The 19,046-nt window shown below is 50.5% G+C and overlaps 1 protein-coding gene across 2 annotated transcripts in view; it reads right to left on the reverse strand.

The window, feature by feature from the left end:
• Nucleotides 1-19,046, reverse strand: part of ETS1 (ETS proto-oncogene 1, transcription factor) — a 78,215-nt gene that overhangs the window by 48,332 nt on the left and 10,837 nt on the right. The window contains exon 1 of one of the 2 annotated variants that reach the window (XM_032982269.2): nucleotides 503-640. The exons of the other annotated variant lie outside the window; for it this stretch is intronic. Coding sequence (XP_032838160.2) covers nucleotides 503-572 — 70 coding nt within the window. The 5' untranslated portion in view covers nucleotides 573-640. Of the gene's footprint in view, nucleotides 1-502; nucleotides 641-19,046 lie in introns of those variants that run through there. 2 annotated transcript variants of the gene reach the window in all.

Here is a 19,046-nt window from a genome sequence, read left to right on the forward strand (position 1 = left end):
CGGAGCTCGTGAAAAATAAACCAACAAATCAAACACCCGAGTGCATCTCTCCTGCTTCCCAGCCGGAGGTGCTTGCCTCCATCCCCGCGAGGATGCCAGAAGCATGAGAAAAGGAGGCTGGAGGGGCGGCGGGTTCTTTTTTAAAGGAATTGGGGGGGGGGGGGGGGGGGGGAGGTTGGGGGAGGTGGAAAGTCTTAAAACTGCTCGGGAAATAAGTTCGCCTTCCGCCAGCGGTGCTCCAGGGCCGGGCGGCGCCGCTCCGCTGCAACTTGGGGGGTGCGTTCCGTTCTTCCTTCCCAAAGACAACCCCCCCCTCCAAAAAAAAAAAAAAAAAAAGAAACAAAAAAAACCCCAAACCACTAAAAACCCCAACTCTCAACCCTCACCCGGCCAGGTATTTCCCCCGCCACCGCCCTCGCCGTGAAAAAAGGGGGAGAAGGGACCCCAAGGGCTCCCCGGCGACGGTGGGGGGGACACACACAGGGGAGGGCAGGGCGCTCACCGGGGGACGGGAAGAGCTCGATGTCCACCTTCTCCGTCTTGATGATGGTCAGGTCCACCGCCGCCTTCATGGCTGGGGCAGCGCCGCGGGGGCGTCGCGCCGGGACCGGGGAAGGGGGGGGGGGGGGGGGGGGGGCGGCGGCGGCGGCTGCTGAGCCCCGCCGTGCGCCGAGCGGGGCGGCCGGGCGCCTGCCTGCCTCTCCTCCTCTTCCTCCTCTTCCTCCTCCTTCCTTTCCTTCCACGCTCCCTCGCTGCTCCTCCGCCGCCCCTTCCGCGCTCCTCCGCGGCCGCTCCGCCTCGCCCGTCCCCCGCCGCCGCCGCCGCCGCCGCCCCGGCCCGGGCTGAGCCGCCGAGGGGAGGGCGCTGGGCCGGCCCCCGAGCGGTGACAGCGGCGGGGAGGGACCCGCCTGCCCCCGCCCCGGAGGCGGCCCCGGCTCCCCCCCCCCACCACCCCCCCCAGCGCCGCGGGGAGCGGAGCAGGCGCTGCCCCGGGGCTCGGAGGGAGCGGCGAGGCCAGGGGAGGCGAGAAGGGAAGGGATGGGGGGCTGGGGGGGGGATGAAGGGGAGAGGCGGCGGGGAGTGTCAGCGGGTCTAACGTGAAGTTGGGTGCTGGCTGCACCTCTGCCACCTTTGCATCCCAGCGCCGAAGCACGAAGGGAAAAAGAGTTGAGGGTTTTAGCACGCAGCCCTGAGCCGGAGCGGCCTGCTGAAAATATATATATATTGTTTGAAACCAGGCCGGTTGCCTTCACCTTGCCTGTTTTGAGACGAACCAGCGCCTTTCACACTCACATCCCCCCCCTTCACACATCACCCCGTCGTGCTCGCATCATCACCGGCGCTGCTCCCTGCTCGGAGCAGCTGGATCCTCTCCCACCCGCCAGCGCACCCAAAAGCCCGGGTGCCATCAGGGGCCGAGCGTGGGTGCACAGGCCAGGGGTGGTTGTTCAAGGGCATCGTACAGGTGGGAGGTCAAAAAGGTTTGGGAACCGCCGGGATAAAAAACATCTTCAAGGTGCAAGATGGGTATCATGCCAGCATGGCATGAATTTAACAGAAGAATATCGGTTTTCACATGAAATATGTTTTATTGTATTTAGGTAGCGCAAACTTCAGACCACAAACGGCAGAGCAGAAGGGAGATTATGACTCACAGATGTCAATTTACCGGTACAAGTGTTGAAAGAAAAAAAAAAAAAAAAATTAGCAACCAGCTCTTGTGGTTCTCTCACTCTGAAAGTCTCAACTGTCTCTAACATGCTGGCAGAGACTGGGCTGCTCTGATCAAAGATGGGCTCAAATCTCAAATGAACGTCCCGGCTGTAACGGGGGGAAGAGGACAGCCATGTGAGTCAGCTGTCGGGGTTCCAGGCTGCCTGCTAACCCGGAGGATGAACCAGGGTCCTGCTTGCAAACACCACTGAACCCTTCAAACGCACGGAAAGATGAGCTGCAGATGCAAAACGTAGCAGCTCAGGATTATTTCTAGCTTCTTCAGTGGTGCCTTTCTCAGTCGCCTAAGGCATATTTATAGAAGGAAAGTTCGTGTAACTGAAAGAAGCTGTGAGGTGCTGGGGCCAGAAATCAAAAGCCTGATTCTGGCTCGCACGAGCAGCCGGTATTACCCAGGTGGATAGCTCAAGACACAGCCAGCAGGAAGTTTGAGAGCTCGCAAAGCTGGGCAGGCAGTTAGCTCCAGCTGAAAGTTCATCTTTCAGGCACCTCATCCATTGACAAGCACTCGCATTTCCAATTTTCCAGGCAATCATGTTTCCAATTTACTTGCAAGCTCAGTTATGGGCAACGTATTCTGGCAGCAATGGAGCAGGACCAGCAATTCGCTGTGTGACTAATATATAACCTCTCTCCACTGATTCCCACGTGCTTCGGGGAACCTGAGCTGTGCTCAGGCAGGGCACCAGGTTTGAAATTTCACATGGTGGGTCCTTGGTTTGAAACCTACCACGGGAATGAACCGGGAGATCTGAAAGTGTGAAGAGGATGGCTGTAAGGATAAAACTTGGTCGCCGCTGCCTCTCCCTGTACAGGATAATGAGCTTGCACATGCCCTTTGTTTTGGGTTTCTTTCCCCTCTTCCCCATACAGGATGGACAGCAATGACTGAAGGAAGAAATTACAGAGAGAAGATTTAGCAGAATGTTTCCAGTTGAAAATCAAAAGGGGATTCAGGAGAAACAGCTGCCTTTCTGTACGATCCCTTCCAGAGCAGGCTTGGGAAGAGAAACCTGATGCAGTTATCGCAGCCTGACAATCTTTCCCTTCCTACACTTTGCTCGGCATGCTGCAAACTCCCGGGCGAGTGTGTGTGCAGGCAGGCTGCGATCCTGCAGCGGGGCGAGTGTGGGAGAGCGCGTGCGTGTGCGCGCTGGCGCGGGGGACACACACACACCCCAGTCTGCACAGCGATGAAGCCATCAGAAAGCACCTGCGGTCCCCCCCCCAGCCGTATTGAAACGACCTGAGCATTCCTCCCCCCCTCCCCGATTCAGCAGCACTCGAAAACCCACCGTGCTCAGAGCGAGCGCAGCCTCCTGCAGCAAACCACAATCCCCAGACTGAAACAAGAGGAGGTGCGCGGCGATGTCGCCCGAGCGGGCGCTGATGGGGATTCGCTGCCCACACCACGCAGGAGAAGGCTCTCGTGAGCAAAGATGGTCCTGGACGGAGCTGGTGGGGTTAAAAAGCGGCACCAGAGGAGGCAGCAGCTGCCCCTTTGGTGTCTGTGCTTTAGCCTCGCTCCCGTGGGCCGATGCGTTTGGCTCGGCCTCTCCTGCAAGCGTTACGGTCTTAAGGATTGGCTGCACTCCAGTGCACCTGTAATGGGGCTCCTTCTCTTCTGGACCAGTACAAAGGCTCTAATAAAGATCTTTCTCACAGCTTGTGTGTTTTTTATTAGGAAAGATACACACGCTCTTGGCATCCCGGCTCAGCCCTGATCCCACAAAGCCGACGACACTAAGCCACAGCTTGGTGCAGCATGGCTGCGGCGAAGCTTTGAGCTGCTCCACTCCCCCGCCTCACTCCCCCAAACTTCTGTGTCATTTTGCTTCGCAAGTAGGGCAGCGCCTGTGCGTGGGGAAATTAGCAACGCTTCCAAAAGTAGCGCTGGGGCAAAAACCACCAAAGTGGAGGAAAAGAGCAGAGGGGCCGTGGACAGAGATTTCCTCCCAGGGCAGCTGATTCTCTCCTTCAAACTCGACTCCGTCCTAGCGGCCGCCGTAATTTGTGTTCACTTTTAGAGCCTGCAACATGAAAGCCCTGGCTCTGAACTCCAGCTGAGCCGCTCAATGGCTCAGTGTTTGCAGAAGGCATGGAAGGAATCCATTGATTAGTTTCTTCAGCTGGGATGTGACCATTTGGAGTCCAAGACCTGCCAAACATGACTTCGCCTCAGCAACTGGTTCTTATTTGCTGCTTAGAGGCTTTAGAGAAATCTTTCCTCTTCCACATCCAAGTCTCACCCTCCTTTTCCATTCTGTCGTTATTCAATGTTAATATCTTTGCGGGCTCTCTCCTGTTGAGGGAGGATGCTGAGTTGCGGAGAACAGCCCTCCTGCCATTAATATAGCCAAAAGATTTTGCCGTTGATCAGAGATAACCATCTGCCCTCTCTCCACAATGCAGCCGGACTGTTTTTCAACAGTTTGGAACAAAGAAAGGACGGGCAGTAATGCCACATTGTTCCCAGGGACGCTGACTAACCTTGGTTTAAAAGAAGAATAATAATTATTCATTTAGCATCGAGGAAAGGTGTAATGAGAGCGGAGCCTTTGCCATGATTTCCGAACGCGCAGTGAGGGCAGGACTGCTCTTCCATGACCTCTTTCCTCGCTGGGGCCAGCTCTTTCCCCTCGGCAGAGCCAAACTCCCTCCTGTCACGGCCCTTTTGCAAACGGGCAGCTGCTGGCTCTCCTCCAGATGCTATGGAGCTGGGGCAGCTTCTCCTCTCTCTTGGATTTATCCGTTCTCATTACAGCAGGCTCAGGATTAGGTGTTACCGGTAGTCTGGAGAAGGAGCTTTTCCTAGCACTGCTGCTACCAAAACGCAGCCACCTCTGGGGTGAAATACAACGGCTACGTAATAACACGGAGCAACACCACCCAGCTGTTATGGACAGGAAATGAAGAACACCATATCCAATTAAAACTGCAGGGGGATATTTATGGCAGAACGTAATTAGCCAAATTGGAGCCTTCCCCAAAACTGCCATGGGATTTTTAATGACCGCAAGCGGTCAGGGCTTCGGTTTGATGTTTTGTCAAGTAAACAATATCCAGAGGGCATGAGACAAAAATCAGGAGCAAAGGGGAAAAAAAAAAAAAAAAAAAAAAAGAAGTTTCGTACAATTCCAGGGAGAAATGGAGACATGAAAGGATTTATCGTAAGGGGGACATTGTTGGAAAGAGCAGCAGCCACCACTCCAAGAAAGGAAAGAGCAGGGAGGTGGCTCTGGGTGTGGAGGTGGCCCTCTGCAATGAGAGGAAAGAGCAAGCAGCTGCCATAACCATTCCCCAGGGAGATACCTTTCCTGGAATTTAAAATGATACGAGAAGTTCTTTCAAGCGCCGTAATAGCTGGGAAGTATTTGAGTGAGTTGTTTTACGCTGGCAAAAGGGAGGCTGGATTAGTAGTCCTGGTGACTACAGCCTCCCCTTTTTGGCTAAGCAACGGGCATGGAAATGGAGCTAACGTCAGTCAGCACGTACTGCACGTGCCCCCGGGCTGGCTGCAGGGAAGGCGGGCTGCTCTCAGATCTAGCATTTGTGGCCAGGAGTTGATGACCATCACAAAAGCATTGGCTCCTCCATGACCCAGATGGCTGTGGCCTCTGGGGTCCCCTCGCTCCCCCGCGCCACAAGACTGGAGTCACGGAAAGTCCCCATCCTCCGCGTGCCCTGCGTTAAAAATAAGTTTCTGTTCACGCTGCAGAGATCCAGACTTCAGGCCCCGGCTCAGCCCCAAGACATCGCTGCCACAATACCGTCCTCTGATTGCCCTCCAGGCGCGAGCAGAGGAAGCCGCCTCCGAGCCTCCCCGACTCCTGCTCTCATTAACTTCCCAGCGGAGATGGCTCACAAAAGCATCTTTGTGGCCAGCTAGGAGTCAGGACTCCAGCGCGCACACATCCCCGCGTGGCTGCGAGGGAGCGACAGCTCCAGTCGACACGCCACAGGTGCCTCAATCAACAGTCTCGCAAGCTGCTTGAGCATCTTCAAGTGCCTCCTGCTATTGGTTTCCCAGAGGTCCCCTGCTGATTCGTAACCTGATTAGCTAATCTGGGCTTGAGCAATGTAATTCTGCCTTGAATTTCGTTGGCGGGGGGTGCTGTCACTCACTTGTTACCCTGCTGGAAGAACTGGCTGGATGGAAAATCCTCGTAAGCTGTTCTGCAGCGCTGTTTGCTCTGGGTATATTTTCCCTTTCCTCCTCAAGTAACAGCACTGAGTTCTTGGTAAACATAATGTGAGGGGTTTTGCTGTTTAACTCTTGATATTCGCAATTACTCTGAGCATGCACAGATGATACACATCAAACCTCAGCTGTAGGACCTCTCATCTTTGGTCGGATCTCTTGGGCAGCCTCCTTCAAAACAGAAACAAATACAGCCAGCTCAGACTTCCCCAACACATCTCTGCTTGCAACTTCACCCTTGGCATTCACTGATCTGCGGCGAGAGGTTACTGAAACACTTTCTGATGGTCCTTGAGATCCCCTTCCCTGGGACACAGGTGAGGGATTACAAAGGAGAAGCAATGGGATCATTGCTAATAAAACAGATCTCCTGAACCACTAGACTATGTTCACTAACACTCATCTGCTCTTTCAATCTTTCAAAAAGCCACCAACCCAAAAAGACCCTCTGTTTCAAGAAATATCAAGTAACAGCCACATTTCACCTTCACGAAGGTGCAAGGAGCCACACAAGCACCTCTCAGGGAAGGTCAGCCTCTAGTATACAAATTCACAGCCTAAGAAATGGCAGCCACCAGAAAAACACGCTTGCACACAGATGGAAGTGGTCAGCACAGGGAAATAAAACATTTGACTGCAATGATCCCCAGGTTAACGCTGTGGCCAGGACAGAGGGGTTCAAGAGATGGAAGTTTAATTCCTCGTCAATATTTCCACATGACCTCTTACAAACCTTTGTGCCTCCATCCCCCTTTTTTAATGAAACACGTTCTTGTTTCACAGGGGGCTGGGAGCATCAGTTTGGCGGTCCCAAAGGAAGAGTTCAGGGTCTGGGGACCGTGACGGGGTCTCTCCAGAGAGAGATTTGAGGGGAAAGCTCAGGAAAGAGAACTGGGACTCCTGTCCCTTGTCACGCAGGACCCTGGGAGGCACAGACACTGATCCAAAAGCCGAGACCCCCCAGCCCAAACCACTGTCCCACCATGACCATGAGATGACAGGTGCACAGAGTCAGTCTATGGAGATAATTCAGCGATGGGCACGCTTACCCCACGTACATCATGCCCACAGCAAGGGAATTACAAGATGACACCCACAATAACCATTAAAGCCCTAAAGCTGCTCTCCTCAGATAGGTTCTGCTGGCAGAGACACCCCTTCAGCCCACCACATCGCTCCTCCGTTGAAGGATTTGCCTGCCTATGTGTTTCAAAGAGGAAAAGCCCTCACCCAGCACTGGAAACCTCCTCACTTGCAATTGTCTCTGCTTGGCAACCCGGCCCAATAGTGAATAAACGACAGAGAAATATTCCTCTTTACACGTGTTTGGGTTTTTCGGGGTGGTTTTCTTGGACGGCGATCCTGGCTCTGCAACAATACCCGTCTTGTTCAGCCCTGCGCTACAGAGCAGGCTTGAATAGATCTGTCTAAAATTATAAGCGGGCAGCCCCTGGGCTCTGAGAGATCACAGGCCACATGCTGGGGCTGAACAAAGACTCTGCTATTTCCTAACAATTAGCCCAGCTAAAAGGACATCTATCTCCTTCCATTAGAGTCACCACGTGCCTCCCAGTCAGTCCATTGTAAAGCTAATTAAATAACACGCCTCTCTCCCCATGAGGGGCTCCTGATTAGTTCGCCTAGGTCCTAAATCCTTGCTGGTGTAAATGGGGAAGAGACAGCTGGTCGGCAGGGGCCTGAAACTCCAGTGGAAGAATGGTCACCCATCCACAGCTATCTTCATCACCACCAATTATTTCAGGTTTTTTAATTATCGCCAGAAAGCTGTTGAACGGAGATCTTGAGATACAAGGGGGTTCAGCACACAAACTGCTTTGCTTCCCTATCTGCTTCCCCACTGCCTGCAGCAAAAGTTGTGAAAACAGCTGTTTTATTTTTTCTTTTTTTTTTTTTTTTGTGCTTTGCTGGTAGTTGGAGGAAAAAAGCACACGTAAATATTTTGTCTAAATATGTTCTGGGTTGAGGCAAACCAGTTTGGGATTTCTTTCACACACTTCTCATTGGGCTAAAACAGCGAAAAGAAAATAAACATGGAAAATGGTGTGTCATTCAACCTGAGCTAAAACTTTCTATTTTTATACTTTCAAAATGGGAAGAAATTTCAAAATGGGGAAAAAGAAAAAAAAAGTAAATTAAAAGTAATCTGTTAATAAACCTTCTTTTCACCTAGTTCACCTCACTGAGGAGGCCACCACGACCCAGCATCCGTCCCTGGAGGAGGTCGCACGGCTCTTCTGCACTGCCCAACCTGCACCTGCTCGAGCCAAATGCCACGGGCGGCTTTTCTCTCCCTCAACCCATCCCCAGCTCGTCGGGCTGAGCTACGCTTGCAGCCCCACGAGTGCGCAGCCTCACACCACAGCACGAAACTGCTAAATCACTCCAGATGTTCAACACCTTTTCTCACACGCTCCCAAGACCCGGAAGAAATACAGTTTCCTTCTGCCAAGTCTGCAGTCAGCAATAGTTGCGAATATTCCCTTTAAATCATTATTTTCCACCCTTGGCTATTTAAATCATTATTTTCACACCAAGAGAGCATGGCTGAAAAACTGGGAAGGTGGGTCAGCAGACTAATGAGCTGATTTCCTGTGGACCTTCAGCTCCAGGCTTGAAACAGCTGGACCTGCCGCTCCAGACGGAGCTCCATCCACCCAAGGAAAACAGAAAGACCCCATTCCTCAGCTCTCATGGTGGGGAGAGAGTGGGAGGAAGGCCACAGAGGAGGAGGCAGAGCTTGGTTTCATTCTAATGGGAACAAAAACTTGCTCCTGTTTTCCAAACCCATGAGCCGCCCATGCAGCTCAGAGCCATCCTGGGTAGCAGCCTCTGTTGGAGCCTGGGTGGGAAGATGTTGGGAAGCTTTAGAAATGCATCAGGGCTTGCCAGGAAGTATATTCATTAGTGTGTGTGTGTGTGTGTGTATGCACGTCCATAGGCTTTTATTGTAAAAGCACAAGGATCAAATCACTGCCCATTGCTATCGAAATCATATTTACTCTGTGCTCAGGAAATGCAAACGTTTTACATCAAATAATCACATTTTACAGGCACATGTCATATTTACAGGGCCAGGTAAATCATCATTAAGAGATGCTACATGACTCACTTGAAGGCCTAGAAGGGGCTAATACAAGAGTCAAGCCCGAAACAGTTTGAATGTAACCTAGGAGCATGCTACTCATCCCTCCGCTGCTTTCAAACCCCAACAGCCAGGTCTGACTGTTTCATTCATCGCAAACCTACCGAAAAAAAAGGGTGAGAGCCAAGAAAAAGATGTCTTGTATTAACTGCCTGCCTCCCCTCACCCAGCTAGTGCCCTTGATCCCAAAGCTATGGGAATGGCTCCACAAGGCACTTGATTAATAAGAGCCCAGGGGGGAAAAATCGTTTATATAACCTCGTCTTCTCTAAACTTCCTAAGTGCTTTAGAAAGTGGCTGCCCTGGAAACCCAAACTGGAAACGAAAAATATTATCTCTTCCATTTATAAACATCTCCGGCGCTAATGAAGTGAGGAGCAGCAGCAATGGGGAGGGGAGCGTCGAGATGCACTTGGCAGGCGTGGGAGAGCCCCGATAAAACCATTTCATTTCAGGTGGGTGTGGAGCGGAAAGTCCTCCCACTGTGGTCTGGTGCCACTGTAGCTGCTGGCTCCAGCGCTGTGAGGCCCCCGGGGAGGGATTTCAGAAGATGGATGGTTATGGAAGTATCTGCTACACTAAACACAGAGGCAGACCAACAGCCTTACTAGGTGCAAATGTGGGGGAAAGGAAGACAGGGTGCCATGAATGAGGCCAAAGCAGATGGACGAAACCTTAAAAATCAGTTCCCTTAACTTGAAGCTGTAGCTCGGAGGAAGCCTCGTGTCCTGATATTGGAAAGCAGGGAGCGAGGGTCGGTACTTACTGTGCACGCAGACTTTGTGACACAAACTGCACAGATCAGGCTCCTTGTGCATGTCAGCAGAGCACGTCTGTTTACACCAATCTGGTCTAAATAAACATACGAGTGGTCCAGATTAAGCTCTTGGGTTCAACCACCCTCTGCCTTGCAGCCCCTCAGACACACATCTGAATCAGAGAGCCAGGAGAAGTACCCTGCACAATAGTCCAACCTATTTCTCCATTTTCTTCCCATGTTGGCATTTCCCACGGAGATTTGTTTTTGCATCAACACAGCCAGCACCAGAAAATGCTGAGTTTTGGCTGGAAATGTTTGGATTACATTTTGACAAAATATTGATGATTTCCGCAGAACAATCTGTCACTTTTGGCAGCAATGAGAAGAAAAGTAAAAAAAAAAGACGTATTTCATCTAGATAGGGGACTGAGCTGACACCCAGCCTGGAACTCGGCACAAGTGGAAGGCAAAGCAGGCTACTGGGTTGCCTCGTTATCCTGTCATGTTGATTACTTTAAAGCAATGAAAACTGCTACTACTTTCATGTAGTAGCTGTTTGCCTGGATAGAAACACAACCAAAGCTGCCAGACAAAGGAAGCATCTGGTCTCCTGGGGTTAGGCAGTAACTAGATGCAAAACAGGGGAAGAGAAGGTCTGATCACTTCTGGAGACATTTCAGAGGAGATATAGATAACCCAAGGTAGCAGCATGGTGAAGAGCTGGTCCAGGGCAGGACTGAGGTGCCAGCTTTGTTTCCATCACTACCTTCCATAATTATTCATGCCTCTCGAGCCTGCAAAACTGGGTTGAAATCTCCCAAGCGCAAGCTCTTCTGCAAGACGCCTGGAACTGACCAAATTAGAAATTTTCCATGAACAGGCTCCCTTGGGGCACCTCCTCCTTTTTTCCTATTCTACCTCAATGCTGACATCAGTCTGGCCAAGATGAGTGCCTTCTGTCCGCCTTAAACTTAGGATGTGGAGAGTGAATCACGTAAACCAGGGGAAAAGGGCATTTCTGACCCCTGAAAAATAGTTGCTAATGAGTTAGGGAGAAGTAGTTTGAGCCAGCTCTTCTTAGAAATCAAATCTCCACTTTGGTGGAGCAGTTTCTTTTGCTCTATCCCATTTGTTCTATGGGAAGCATGAATATCTGAAAGTGGTTTTGCTGCCCCATGTGCCCCTGCTCATGCAGTGTATACCGTGTCAGCAGCCTTGTATCCCTTTCCAGGAAGGGAAGTCCTGTCTCATGAACGTTATTATATCGCTTTTTGGTGTGTGTGCCCACCCCCTCCATTGCCAAAATCAATGGCAGCATTCCCACTAAGCAGGTTGAAGGCAACCCAGCTTTCCCGCAGACTTGCCGAGGGCTGCAGCCAGCTTTGGGGGTTTAAAGGCTAGATCCTGGCCTTGAATCCTACCCTGCCCTTGCAGCATCACAGGGGAAGAAAAAACACCAAAAGAGGAGCCCTGCCTCTAAAAGGAGATCGGAGGTCTCCCAAGGCAGCTCCCAAAGGGTGGACCTGCACCTCTCACGCTGGCTGAGAATCTCCTTTCATAAGCCTAACACCGAAAATAAGCCTGCGTGCAAATTCCATCCTCCATCCCAGGCTCTTCCCACACCTCACTTGAGTCATCTGGAGACCGGCAAGCCGCCCGCTGCAAGTCTCTCATGGCTCTTCTGCAGAGGAACCATCTTCCCGACGTACACACACAGCCTCATCAGCCCTGCCTGCTGCCAGAGAGGCAGCCTCCCTTCCCGGGAACCAGCTGCAGAGAGAGAAACTGTATTTCATCTATTGTGAAACAGCCAACAATTGACCTGCTGCAACTTTTTCAAAGCCTATTGATACAAAACCCCACAGGGGAAGGTCCATCCGGTGGGCTGTGTAAACTTCAGCACGTGTGGAGCAGCTTCAAGGGCTCAGCCACTCTAGCAGCTCGGTGTCGCTGAAGACGTCTTTTTTTTTTTTTTTCTTTACAATATCAAGCACTTGTACAACTCTGTTCTCCAGGGACTTCCAGCCACTCGCCTGACCTCAATGAATTAGGCATCGCAATAAAATGTGCAATGAATTAATCATCTACATTTCCAATGTGAGAAACTGCGACACAGTGGCTCGCAGGCAGCCTTCTGAGTGATTTAGGCATTTCACTCCAGTGGAAGTCAGTGGGGTTTAGATGCCTAAAAACTTTCTGTTAAGTGATGTAGCCAAGGTTTTCCAAATCCCAGCTGTTAGACCCTGTAATCTCAGCCAGATCTCCTAAATCTGCTGTCCTCATCCCTGAGAAGCCTTCCTCCATAAAAAGACCATGGATGCTGGGGAAGAGCCACCAGAACTGAGAGCTCAGGTGAATGAAACCACCCCACAGTCTGAGAAGAGCATGTTGCGTTACACGGATCAGGCACTGCAGGGTCCTTTCAGTCAAACAGTTGGTTGCTGCAAAGCAGGAACGAAGAGGAGAGACGCTGAGAGAGCAGTGAGGGAGCACGGGCCCCATATTTCCCCCCCAGGAGATCCAGGCAAAGTGAGAAATTTCACGTGCGTAAAACAGGGTCTTAGTAAATGAGGTGCAGAAAGCACACTACATTTGAGGAAGTTCAGACCTGGGTCTGCTCTGAAAAGGAGGAATCATTTCCACCCGCAGTTGGCAGCAGGGGCAGCTCAAACTTATTTCTATTCAATTTTAGAAAGAGAGCAGAGAGATGCATTCCCTTAGAGGGCTTTCAAGTGTTAATCATCCTAATCTTGTCCTTACTCTTGTGTGGCTCTGAGCATGGTATTTCTCCTTCCCGCTCTTCATCTATCCAACCTACATATAAGCTTCTTGAGCTGCATGGGGCACAGGACAGTCCAATCCTCCTGAACGTGGGTGTGTTAGAAATAACAAAAAAGACAGGCTGCCTTAATACAACTTGCCCCCCTCCCCACATGTCTGACAGCTGGATTTCTCAGTCTGAAGTGATGCAAATAGCTCAGATAAGGTTCAGATAAAGTATTTGGGCTCTCAAGGGCTTATCTGAGCTGAACATCAACTCCAAAAATTCTGAAATCTGCCCTGTGGGGCTATCTCCATAGAGCTTGATTTCCATCTGAAGCCTCGACCTCCAGAGTCTGCAGAAACAGCTACTGTTCAAATGCATTCTTGAGATAGCAGGGTGGGACAGGGCAGGTCTGCAGCTCCCCTATCGTGGGCTATCTGGGGATTTGCCTTCTGGTGGGAATGTTGCAAGAGCTGGGCTGATGGCTCAAGGAACCGGTGACGGCACCTTTCACCGCCAGCGCTGACACTGTAACAGATGAGGTAAAACCTTCTTCCGTGGGGTCAATGGAAAGATCACTTTCGCTTGGCTACAAAGTGCTTTACGCTGGCTTTTGCTTTCAGCCCCGTTCCCTCTCAATAATTGCTATCAGAGGGAAGCCTTGTGGGAGAGCACCAGCTTAGAGTGTCGTGCCGTGAGCTCCGTCACAGACCGTGTCAGCATGGGAATCGTGCTAAGATTTGGGGTTTCCAAAGCAGCCTGGATGCAACAAGGAGCTGGGTACGAAACCCGTCTGGGCTTCTCTGAAAATCTCAGCCTGGCAGGATGTGAAGGGAGTCAGCAATCGCAGTGAGGAGCTCTGATCAAACAGACCCAGGCTCACGGTAATGGGCATTCTCTAATATTCATTTATGGTGATAATCTTTCGTGCTTACAGATCCAGCCTGTCTGAGACACAGGTAGCTGCAGCCATCTCAAAATGTGTGAGACCTGGTAGTGGGCATCCATTTATAGTATGCAACTCAGACTGTGAAAGGGGCCAGGGGAAGTCCAAGGCCAGGCTTAGAGAGGGTAAATTAAGATCTCTTTGTAAAGTTGGTACAAAGGGCCCATTAGCTCACTTACACCTGGACTAGAATTATTCTTTGTCCTGCAGGAGCATCAAGAGTCTCCCATCTTACAGCCAGATCCCGTATGCTGGGTGCTTTACAAACACAAGAGTAAAAGACAGTGAGAATTCCTCCCCAAAGGGTTTGCAACCAAATAACCAGCAATCGAATAATTGATAGACCTAATGCAAATCTAGCAAGGATGAGAATAAAAAGCGGTCTGAAAACCACTCAGAGCTCTGCAGAAATAACCCCCCAAATCTCGCTGATTCAAGCAGAGAAAGATTTCCTCTCTGTAGAGGTTTGCAACCGTCAGGCAGAGTTCTCAGGCAAGAATAACTATGAAATTCTATAGGATGGCTCATAAACCATAGAAAAAAAGGTTTCATTTCCTACTAAAAAAATTCCCAAAGGCTTGTTCCCAAAGGACCGGCATGCCAAAGGGCTGCTCCAGAGTGCTGGCTCCCCTTCTGCATCGGCGCTTCGCCCTGGCTGGAAACCAGGGACTGGGGGAAAATGCGTGGGCAGGCTACGGGCTCTCGGCAGCTCCCCGGCGCTCAGCTGCGTTGGCAGCACCAGGGTTAACCGCGGCGGCGCCCTGTAATGCAATGATTTCTGGTTTATTTCAGCAGGGGAAGTGTGTCCCAGCCTGATTAGCCCAATGGTTTCCTCTTTTCCCATAACCTCCAGACCCCCATGGCCTAAGTGTTTACTTTCTGAAATAAAAAATCTGCTAGTGTTTTTCTTTTTTCAGGGCATGTGTATTTTGGGAGGATTCGGGGGGAGGAAAGTGGAGAGGGGGAGTTGAATGGGATGGGAGGCTTGCATACACCTCCCTTCTCTCTCCCACCCCTCACCCCCAGCTCCTTTCCAGCTGCAACCTCTGAGCTGAGACTTCTGGCTTCAATGTGAGAGAGAGAGAGAAAAAGGGAGAGAGAAATGTATTAATGAGAGAGTTCAGTCTCTTGCTTCAGCAGCTATAAACACAGCGAACATCTGGAGGGAGAGAGAGGTGCTTCATGCTGCCAGGAGCTGAAAGAAACAGGCTGTTTCCAGGGTCCCAGCCCCCCGCGCTCCCCATGTCCTCCTCTGCCTGCCCTGCACATAGGTCTCCTGGCATCACCCAGACATTCCTGTCTGTCCAGAGAGAAAATAGTAGCTGGCCTCACTTACGCTGCCCTCCCTGCTGGTGCAGCAAAGCCCACCTCGGTGCTGCTACAAGAAGGGTTAGCCACATGCAACCAAACCCTCTAGAGAGGGTGATCTGCTCCCCACTCTCCCCAGAAGCAAATGCTTGTGGGTCTGTAGGCACAGGAGCTTGGGAAAGCTCAAAAAAAAAAAAAAAAAAAATCAGCTGTGCTTTGTGTGGCCTGTCTGAAGCAAGTGTTTGATGGAGCAGGATGGCCTCTTCCTCTGGAAAAAGAAACAGGTACGGCCACCTCACTCTATCCCTGCATCAGCCCTACTCCAAGACCAGCCCAAAATAAGACATCTTCTGCAGTCATCCTCAAGGTACCACAGAAACCCTGAATAGCCTGTTGCTCAGCCCCTTTCCTCCTTGACACTACATCAAGTTATTCCTTCCCCGTGGCATCCCGAAGCTGCCAGTGCTGCTGCTCATTTTTTCAACAGCCCTGGTGCAACACAATAACTTGCGTTTTCCCTCTTGCTGAGCTCCCATCCTGGTGGGATTATACTGGTGGCCCTCAGCAAACCTGTAGGCATCGCCCAGAACCCAAGCAACAACCTTCCAGCTTTCACCCAGCCTCATCCAGGGGACCAACTCCCTGTTCAGATTCCTCCCTGTGCGGCAGCTGATCCCCAGCTGACACCAGTCTGCAGCTCAAGTGGGAAAAGAGCTCAGCGCTCATTCTCTGGTGATGACCCAACGTGCAGGGAGCTCCCTTGGGTTTTGTCTTTGAGAGGCAAGACGGGGATTTTTCCAGAGTCAGGCAGGAAACAAATGGAAAAGTGAAAGCCTGGATTTTTGTAATTCTATTGCTTCAGTGCAGATAAACCTCTCCAAGTGCTGACCTGTGGCAGGTTACAATGCAGAGGGAGCATAACTAGGTATCATAGCATCACCTGTATGTGTTTTCCTCACCTGTGAAACAACAAATATCAGACACTGAGTCCGGCTCCCACTGACCTGAAGAGAAAACCAATAACTGCTCAGCATTCTTCACAGGGCCCTTGCAAAAGGGCCAGGGGAGTCTAAGACACCACAGTCAGCCCACAGCTCTGCAATTAATTCACAAGGGGATCTTTTCTCTCCACCGACAGATTGGAGTAAGCGCTTTTCATGGAGAAAATTATGCATGACCTTCAACAAACCCAAAGCGCCCAAGTATAGTAGGTGTGACATGACTAACCGGAGCCAGTGAAATGCCCAAAGCCTGCCACAAAATAAAAAGGTCAAAGAAAAGCCCATTCCAACCAGGCTATAAACAGCACCAGATCCCAAGGCTTGAGGATGACAACAGAGCCCAGCAGAAAGTGCTCATTCATCCCCTGGGCCAGAGTGAATGGCCAGGGAGAGCTGCAGATCTGGGGGAACCACTGGCAGCAGGTTGGGCAGAGGCAGGATTTTGTGCATGGCTTTTGCTGAGCCTTGAAATTAATTGGCATCCATCACCTCAGCTCTTGTTCGTTCCTCCCTGTGGTGGCTCACCCCTTTTTTATTCCCCATTCTGTTTCCCTTCACCTTCCTCCACGTCCTCCCTTGCCTGTCCCTCACTTATTAAGGAGGGACAGGACAGACTGGCCAGTCCAGGAGAGCTGCCTGAGAAGTGCTGCTAGGTCTCCAGCCGCAAGCAGATGTGCGTGCCCTGTGAAAAGACGCCCATTCATCTCTGCAGAGAGCGTGCGGGGGAGGCAGCAGCGCAGGGGAGGAGGGAAGTGTTGGAGGAGGCTGAGAAAAGGAAGGAGGCCATAGTTAAAAATAGGATAAAAGGACATGAAAAAAAATGCAGATTTTTTTTTTTTTGATTTTTTTTTTTAAAAAAAAAGCTTCACTCAGAAAATGTGCTGCAGCTGGAGAAGCCATCGGGCTGAGCCTGGTCAGCTTTCACCTTCCCCCCTCTCTCCTCCTCCCCAAGCCCCCTTCCTCTGAGCGTGGGCCTGGAAGGCGGCCCAGAAACAGCTCACAGAAAGAGCTTTCCTCTGGGGACCTTCACCAGGGAAAGAGTAGATCTCGCGGTGAAGGAGGGGGCAACACGGGGAAAAGAAGGGAGAGATGACCGTGGATGCAGGTGGTCCCCGTGGACTCCTGCCTGCAGTCCAGGCTGAGCTGGGAGCTGGGCTTGAAAGAAGATCACAGCCAGCGTTAGCAGGGTGGGGGGCAAAGGGAGGGCATCCCTATTTTGTTGGCATGGGGCAATGCGGCGAGCTGCAATGCATTGCTCCAGCTACAAGGGCTTTGCTTTCTTGCCAAACCCAGCACAGCACCACTACGGCCCAGGCTGCAGGGGTCCACCAAGCACCAGGGAGACAGATGCCAGTTTGCTGCATGAGGGATGTGCCACCCCCAAAGCTAATCAACTCAAAAATATTCTGGGCTGAGAAGCGGCACCAAGCTAATGTGGCCGGTCAGCATCAGCCACAGACTGGGTAAAGCTGGTTTCTGTGCTGTGCCTTCCCATAGCACCGGACAGAATCCCACTGGGTGTCGGGGATGAGCCTAAGGTGATGGTTTTTATTCGTGACAGTGTCTCGTTGCAAGAAGCCTGACCAAAGTCTGCAGGGCTGCTTTCATTAGCCTGGGAAGCAGAGTCAGAGCTGCAGCTCTAATTTTTCCTCTAGAAAACACTTTCATTTAATTTCTTGCCTTGCAAATTCCCAAAGCCAATCCCATTTGCCTCAGTGAAAGCAAGATCACTCTCCCAAATGCTCCTGTAGTGTCCAAAAGGCTGGGAGCACCTTCAGTCCAAGCATGCTAATTCAGCACAACAGTCGTAGAAACTTTTTTATCACTCGCTTGTCATTAACAACAGTTTTATCTCCCCTATCACTAAGGAAAACAAACCCGTTCAGAGTGGAAGGGCTTGTCAAAGTGGCCTTGGCTCAAAAAGGCAGCGCAGCCAGGACTATGTCCATGCTGAAATTATAGGACCACTATCAAATCTCTTCCTCTGCTCCAGTTTTATGCCTTGTATCAGCCAAAAAAATATTACCAGAGGGTAATATTGGGATACTATTAACTTGTGAATTAAACATACAGTGCTAAGTGTGGCCTTCAGCATCCTTTCAATAATCCTGCCGCTTTAGGCAAACACATGGCACCCTTAATTTTTGGCTGCCAGATGGTTCAGCTAAGGTACAGCAGCCTTTACACTCCTATTCCCACCTGCCCACAGAGCAGAACTACCTTTCATAAACAGGCAGCAGCTCACTTCTTGTCAGTTTTTTGCTACCACCTCTGGGATGTGCCCTTTGCCTGCTGTGGACCCAGTTCAGGTTGATTCTCTAGGCAGTAATAGTCCCAACACATGCGCTGTGGGTTGTGGTAGCAAGCTAACAAGTAGAACTGACTCTATACCATTTCCAAATTTGTGCTTTTTAAACAAAAAATAAAAAAACACCACCCCCACTTCTTGTCTTTATCAACAAGCTAAATCCACTTCAGGCTTTCCTTTATCCATATCACTGAATAATCTAATCAGACTTCAAGCACAATGTAAATAAACTCACTCAAGCTTCAAAGGCAAATATCTTCTCTAAACGCAAGCAGCTCTAAAACTTTTAGAAATGTTGTGGGTTTCTATTGCGAGAGGATATATTCACACTTGCATTTTCCTTGTTGACTTGTTTCTTTCACCAGCATCAAGACCATGAAAACCAAAATAGCCTCTAGTACACCAGAAGAATAGATGACAAATGGTTTTAATGCACACCCGAAACACAAAGGAGAAATGAAAGACCGTTCCTAGCGGTATATACAAATGAGAGTTTCCTTTCATTTAAAATTAGAAAGTGCTCTAGACTGAAGAAACAGCAGTATAAAAAAAAAAAAAATCAGAGAAAGAGTACCTTGCATTGCAACAGGAAGAACTGAAAAGTAATTCTTAGGTATTGCAAGAGAATTAGAGGACTGTCCTATCCATCCCAATGTACCAAAAGTTTGATCGAAACCTGTTGAAGACAATGACAGCTTTTTTTTTTTTTTTTTTTTTATTGGCTTCACTGAGGTTTGAGCCAGGCTCCAGTCTCTGCAACAAGAAATTTCACAGACCCAGCATGGGGTAATGAAGATCTGGGTTGCAGATATGTTGGTCCCTGGAGAGAGCACTTTCACAGAAAAGGGGAGAGGGTAGGGA

This window comes from Tyto alba, unplaced genomic scaffold (assembly GCF_018691265.1).
Source record: "Tyto alba isolate M040663 unplaced genomic scaffold, T.alba_DEE_v4.0 Super-Scaffold_32, whole genome shotgun sequence".
Lineage (NCBI taxonomy): Eukaryota > Metazoa > Chordata > Aves > Strigiformes > Tytonidae > Tyto > Tyto alba.